The 7128-nt window shown below is 41.5% G+C and overlaps 1 protein-coding gene across 1 annotated transcript; it reads left to right on the top strand.

Moving 5' to 3' along the window:
* Positions 1 to 3279: 3279 nt before the first annotated feature.
* On the top strand, positions 3280 to 4248 carry LOC101578360 (eukaryotic translation initiation factor 3 subunit J-A). The gene has a single exon (XM_004646267.2). The coding sequence runs from the start codon at positions 3365 to 3367 to the stop codon at positions 4142 to 4144; it is 780 nt and encodes a 259-aa protein (XP_004646324.1). The 5' UTR covers positions 3280 to 3364; the 3' UTR covers positions 4145 to 4248.
* Positions 4249 to 7128: the final 2880 nt, after the last annotated feature.

Here is a 7128-nt window from a genome sequence, read left to right as displayed (position 1 = left end):
GAATCACCGTTAGCTGTATTTGGCTATTAGTAGCCATAGGAAGAATGATTGCTGGGACCTGATAATTTTTGATTAATTAATTTTCTTTTTGATTGACACAGAATATTTGTACATATCTATGGGGGTCAATGTGATGTTCAAAATGTGTACCTTGAGTAATGATCAACTCAGGTGTGTTCAACACAGTAGGATAGGTATGGTTAACAGTGCATTGTATATCTCAAAACAGAACAGAGGAGTTTGAATATACTGATCTTACATTTTTAGCAAATCCAACTCATCTAGCTACTACCCTTCTTGCCTTCATGTCTGACTACCTTCCAGGTATTACATAGTTCCTAATTGGTAGGACTGTCATCACTTTGCCCTTTAGTGCATTGGCTGGTCGTGATCTCTCCCAACTACGTAAGCTATTTTCAATCATGGCTGTGAATTAAAATCTCTCAGATATTCTTCAAAATGATTGTCCTTAACTCCTAAAAACTATCAATGTCATGATGTTGCAGCCAACTGAGTTAGATTCAAATATATTAGACAATCAGACAGGGCTAGGCCCTCAAGGAGCCAGTATAGAAGATAAGACGACTTTGTAACTTTGGGAGAGACAGACCCCTGCTGTGGGCCAGACCTTAAGACAAAAGATCAAACAAATATATACCTCCCTAAGGATAGACATCAGGGGTTGATATTCTGAATATGACAACACTATGTATTACAACAAATATTGTAAAATTCATATTATTTTGTTAAGTGAAATTCTGTATCATTTTTAATTTTTTTTGTTTTAGTTCTAATTTGTCCTCTCTTTATTTTTTTTTTTATTTTTTTTTTAACATTTATTTATTGTGTGTGTGTGTGTGTGTGTGTGTGTGTGTGTGTGTGGCCAGCTCAGCCCACCAGGGGGCGCAGCTGGCTGGCATGTGGTGCTGGGGGATCGAACCGTGGTCCCTGTACTTTGCCAAGCTTGTTCCAAGTAGGTGCTTTAGACCACTGAGCCATCTCTCCAGCCCTGTCCTCTCTTTTAAAAAAAATAAATAAATAGGCCCCTCACCTTGAGGAAGACTGGAAGAGTCCCTAACCCAGCCCCCTACAGGAAAAGCCTGTGTTCTGTATGCATGCCTGCTTCCTACATGACTTGCTCCCCCGTTTGATCCTGGATTTAATCAAATTTACCTGAGCAATTGTGCTTGTAATCTCATTGGTTGACTGTAGTTTTGGCCCACCTCATGCCCACCTACTGAGTTGCCATGTTCTCTACCTTGGACCTGCCTCACCTCAGGGTTTTACTCTAAAACGTCCCTAGCAAAGGCAGCTTCCCAGGCAACCTGCTCGGTTCCACTTCTGTCCCCTTCTTGGACATGAGCTTTCTTTCCCCCAGTAAATATATTCTGCGCTTAACCTTTGTTGTTCCTAAAATTCATTCTCTGGTTTTAGAGAACATGAACTCTGCCCAGGTATCTTTCAGGTTGGGAGTTTCATTCCCCTATATCATTGAGAGTCCAAAAAAAGGGGTAAGGAATTGTTTTAGATTAAAGGAGACTTAAGGAACATGATAAGTAAATGCAGTGCATAGACTTTGTATTAGGTGCAATGAAACAGAGAGAAATCCATTATTGGAATATTTAAAGAAGAAGGATATGTATTTTATGTGGAAGAATGTCCTTGTTCCTAAGAGATACACACTGGAGGGTTTAAGGCTGATTATCATGATGTCTGAAGTAACTTTCAAATAACTCAGTAAAATATAATTCATATAACTTACGTACATTATATATGCATGGTATATTTCTATAGTTAGTTGTGTGTTTGATATGTAAAACAAGATGCAAAATGTTAATTGGTGAACCTGGATAGAGGTATGGGTATTAATTGTACTAGTCATAAGAACTTTTCTATAGGTTTTAATTTCTTCAAAATATAAAAGAATAATGGAACACTACTTGGTGAAATGTTTTTGAAGTATGTATGCCCATATTACAGCCTGAAACTAAGGAATTGAGTTTTCCTGGGTGCAGTGCAGGCTGGGAGCTGTATTTTAAAAGTTTGTTCCAGGACCACAGCCAAGAAACCTATTTGGAGAACACCATTTCACACTTTCTTGTGCTTCTTTGGTTCTGGCCATCTCTAGGACCCACATCCAGCAAAGTGCCAGCTGAGCATGGCCTCAAGCCTCTGTAAAGCAGGCTCAGTCAGCGAGTGGAACTAGTGAAAAGAGCAGTAAGTAGAGGCTTATCTTGGGGCACTCCAACACTTCACAAACTATTATGAAAGAAACTGAGAAGGAAGGAAGGGCCAGGAAAGCTGAAAGGAAACCCCAGTGTGGACTCAGTGGTGGACAGACAGAGATGACAAGTCACTCTAGGTGTGCTTGGCTAGAGGTTCTACTAGAATTGGGAGAACTAAATTGTCCTGTGAGTTCAGAAGTAGGCCATTTGTGCCAGGGACTTTCTTAGCAAGGTCCCTCTTCCCTCCAGCAAATGGTCTGTGCCACAGGGATGGCTGGCTTAAGGCATTTGAAATTTCTGACAGGAGAAATTTCTTTGCCAAAAGCAAGGCTTCTGTGATCTAGGTGCTACCAGTTCTATTACCCAATCCTTGAAAGGTTAGCAAGTCATATTTTTTACCTTTGCTTCCTGTTTTCTCCTGAGTTCAGAGGTAGGATTTATGGTTTCTCGGAGGTGTTGTGTGAAACAACATCAGGGGAAAGTACATCCACTTATCTGGAGTTAGGGAGAATATATTCTAAATTTTACTCTTTCTGGCACCTGGTGGGAATGAGAGAAAGTACTGTCATAGGGAAGAAAAGTGAAAATCTGCCACTCTTTTTTTTTTTTTTTTTACAAATTCTGTCAATCATTTCTCCTACCTGCCTCCCAAGAAGTATGTTGGCTCCTAGCCTGAAGTTGTTTCAGACTTTAGCCGAGTCCAATGAGGCTGGCATTTTCACAAAGAAAAAATGAAAAAAAAAGAAAAATAAAGAACACCTGAGCAGCACATCACTCCCTCTAATTCATCCTTTTCATGGTAGACCAAGTTGGCATTTGAGAACACAAACCTCGCTCTGAAACTGCGGGCATCAGATCTTTCTTTTGCTGGCCGGCTCAGTCCACTCTGAAGGTGGGGCTGGAGCGGCGTGTGGTGCTGGGGATTGAACTGCCGTCCCCTGCTCCTGTCTAAGCTTGCGTAGCTATCTCACCAGTCGGGGGATCAGACCTTTCAAATGGCTTCTTCTTGAATGTATGAACAAATCCAAATTTAAAACACATATTAGCGGCGGGACACCGAGAGCCAGCTCAGTGACTCACCTCCGCCGCTCCAACTCTTCCTCAGCTTTTCTCTCACACACGCTCACGCCCGGCTCGAGATGGCGGCGGCGGCGGCGGAGGCGGCGGCGGCGGGGGACTCCGACTCCTGGGACGCAGACACCATGGAAGACCCGGTGCGGAAGGTGGGGGGCAGCGGCACCGCCGGCGGGGACCGCTGCGAAGGCGAGGACGAGGACGAGGACGTTAAGGATAACTGGGATGATGAAGATGAGGAGAAAAAAGAGGAAGCAGAAGTAAAACCAGAGGTAAAAATTTCAGAAAAGAAAAAAATAGCAGAGAAGACAAAAGAGAAAGAACGGCAACAGAAGAAAAGGCAAGAAGAAATTAAAAAGAGGTTAGAGGAACCTGAAGAACCTAAAGCGCTAACACCAGAAGAACAATTAGCAGATAAACTGCGGCTAAAGAAATTACAGGAAGAGTCAGACCTTGAATTAGCAAAAGAAACTTTTGGTGTCAATAATATAGTTTATGGAATAGATGCTATGAATCCGTCTTCAAGAGATGATTTCACAGAGTTTGGAAAGTTACTAAAAGATAAAATTACACAGTATGAAAAGTCACTATATTATGCCAGTTTTTTGGAAGCCTTAGTTCGAGATGTGTGTATTTCATTGGAAATTGATGACTTGAAAAAGATTACCAATTCATTGACTGTGCTTTGCAGTGAAAAACAGAAGCAAGAAAAGCAAAGCAAAGCCAAAAAGAAGAAGAAAGGTGTGGTTCCTGGAGGGGGATTAAAGGCCACCATGAAAGACGATCTGGCAGATTATGGTGGTTATGATGGAGGATATGTACAAGACTATGAAGACTTCATGTGACATTTTATCTTCTGGTGTCTTCTTTCTGTTGTCCACAATCCCTTCAACATGTAGCACAACTTCCTTTCCTTTCAGTTCTGCCAAATGCTACAATCAAAAGTGCAGTATCTTTTGTGCTGGTTATTTAACCCCTTGACACTTAGGTGCTAATGTGCAAATGAGGGAAATTGGATCTTGCTGCCAAGGGGTTAAAATTGTAAATCTCAATTACTACTAAATCATAGTTGAAAAACAGATTTAATAATGTCACTGTTGCTATCTGATTCCAGAGCAGCATTCACTAAATTGGAAACACAAAGATTGCAACATGACAGAAAATTATGTAGTATTTACCAGCACCATACAGTAATACAGCCTTAACCATATCTCCTTGAACTACTTCATAACTTGTCAAGAAAAGCAGTTTGTAGCAAGGGCATGTGGTGTGCACCTAGTATTAAAATTGCTTTGTCTTAAAATTGAGCGTGAGGATATTAAAAATCCATTGTGAAGAAGACTGCTTATCTCAGAGTGAAGATAATTACAAATTAATGACCAAACCCTCCAACTTTGAAGCTGAAGAAGGGTAAACCTCTCCATTATTGCAGTACAACTTGTGGAATCTGTTGAGTGCATAGACTATCTAGTTTTTAATTTATTAGACTACTTCTACTGATGGCGTGCTTCAGGATGGGGGAGGGAAGCTACCTGATTCAAGTGTCTGAGAAATAAAATCTTGTTCTTTTAGGCTGCAGTGGAGCAACTTTAACAAGGGTTTGGCATTTCCTTTCCTTATAAAACATGGTCAGCAAACTGCACCAGTTAACTACAGTTTGGTAAATTGTTATGTTCACAATTATGACATCTGCGATGTTTTATAAAGTAACTAATTTAATAAAATTACTATTGTGAGGAAAAAAACCACATATTAGCATATATTTGCAATGCATAATGAACATACTCATCTTGGAATATTGGTACATACATGTGTGGCACCTTGATCCTTCTTACTTCCCTTTGCCCCTTCAAATTTTAAACAGGAAGGGCTGGCCAAATAGCTCAGTGGATTAAAGTACCTGCAAGCAGGTGCAGGGACCAGGGGTTCAATCCCCGGGGCCTGCCATGTCAGACTGGCCCCCAGGGAGTGCTGAGACAGTGATTGAGACGGTATGGTGGCATGCACCTGTAATCCCTGGTCTTGGGAGGCTGGAAACAGGAGAATGATTATGAGTCTGATCTAGTAGTGAGACCCTGAACACCCTGTAGACCCTTCCCTAAAATACAGAAAGGAAGAAAAATTTTAAACATGATAAACAAGACTCTGAAATCTGGTGCCATCATTTACTTCCCTTTCATACACTTTATTTCAGCTCTTCTTTGTCTCTGCCCACTATCAAAACAAGTCATTCACTCTGGCTTTTCTCACATGTTTGGCTACTCATGAACAACTTAAGTCAAGTGTGGCAGTTTGATACAGACTCCAAAATAGTTATGTCTTAGCTTAATTCTAGATGTGAGTGAACTTCTGATTCTCTCTGTGTTTACTTCCTTGGTTTCAAATTGAGGATACCAACAGGATTGCTGGGAGGATCACATGAGAAAAATCTGTGCAAAGAGCCAAGCAACAGGGCCTGGCACAAAGTCAGCACATATGAAATGTTTGCTGTTATTCAACAAACACTGGTTGACTTGATGCCTGGTATGGAGGCCTGTTTTGTTGTTTGCTGCTGTTTTCTTGGTACTGAGGACTTAACCCAGAATATTCTCACTAAGCTACATCCCCCCACATTGAATTTATTTTTGAGAAAGGCTCTTGATAAGTTGCTGAGTTGTCAAAGCTAGGCTCCAACTTGCAATGCTCCTGCCTCATATGCTCTAGGTACTGGGCTTGCAGTCATGTACCATCATGCCTGGTTTGTGAAAGGCCTTTATATCTGTGATGGTTAAGCTTAGTTGTCAACCACTTGAAAAAACTCTTGGAATGATGACTGAATCATTCATAGCTGAATGGGCTGGTAGGAGGCAGAGCCACTTGAAAGTGGGCCACTGGCCGCATGGCTTTGGAGGGTTTATCTCTCCCTGGCCTTCTTCCCAGTCTGCTCTGTTTCTAGCCACTACAAAATGAACAACTTTCTCCACTACATTCTCCTTCTATTCCAGTTCTGCCATGTCAGACTGGCCCCCAGGGAGTGCTGAGACAGTGATTGAGATTTGAGACCCCAAATTCAATTATTTGCCTAGGAGCTGGCTGACCTGACACTGAAACCATGAAAATCAAACACCTCTTCCTTTAAATTATTATTGTAGGTGTTGGCTACTTATTTTGTCCCAGTGATGGGAAGGCTAATACAATTTTCATTACCAGCTATTTACTGTCTAGTGGAGAAACAAGCACAAAATGAGAACTTTATAAGACAAAGGGAATGTAAGAGTAGAGCTATGTAAGAAGGCGTAATTTATGGGGTGCTTCCTACTTTTTCCTTAGCTGTCCTCATTTTAGGTGTTACCCCAAATTCAATTATTTGCCAGGCCTCAAGGCTTGGGAAAGATAAGTTATGCTAAAGTATTTCCATCCAAGTGTGGTGGCACACATTTATAATCTCAGCAATCTGGGAGGCTGAGGCAGGAGGATCACAAGCTTGAATTCACCCTGCGCAACTTACTGACAGTGATTTCGTATGATTTGCTTTTTAAAAAAAGGCTGGGGATGTAGCTCAGTGTAAGGGCTCCTAGTTACACAGAAAGAAAGACAGAGAGAGAGAGAGAGAGAGAGAGAGAGAGAGAGAGAGAGAGAGAGAACAATTTCCAAGCAAGCCATCACAATGCATTCCAGTAACTTTAATAGTGAAGAAAGCTGAGGTGGGACCATCACAAGTTCAAGTTCTGTCTAGGAAACTTAGTGAGTCCTTGTCTCAAAATTAAAAAAAAAAAGGAGACGACCGAGGCCGCGGGATCCTGAACAGACCCAGAGTGCAGGCCTGGCAAGTGAATGAGACGAACCGGGG

Source organism: Octodon degus, unplaced genomic scaffold (genome assembly GCF_000260255.1).
Source record: "Octodon degus isolate 3935 unplaced genomic scaffold, OctDeg1.0 scaffold00263, whole genome shotgun sequence".
In the NCBI taxonomy this organism is placed as follows: domain Eukaryota; kingdom Metazoa; phylum Chordata; class Mammalia; order Rodentia; family Octodontidae; genus Octodon; species Octodon degus.
The sequence above is the reverse complement of the archived record's forward strand: the minus strand, read 5'-3'. Positions and strand labels throughout refer to the sequence as shown.

Excerpts from the sequence above, each read along its gene's own strand:
- LOC101578360 (XM_004646267.2), top strand. The coding sequence starts at position 3,365 with ATGGCGGCGGCGGCGGCGGAGGCGGCGGCGGCGGGGGACTCCGACTCC.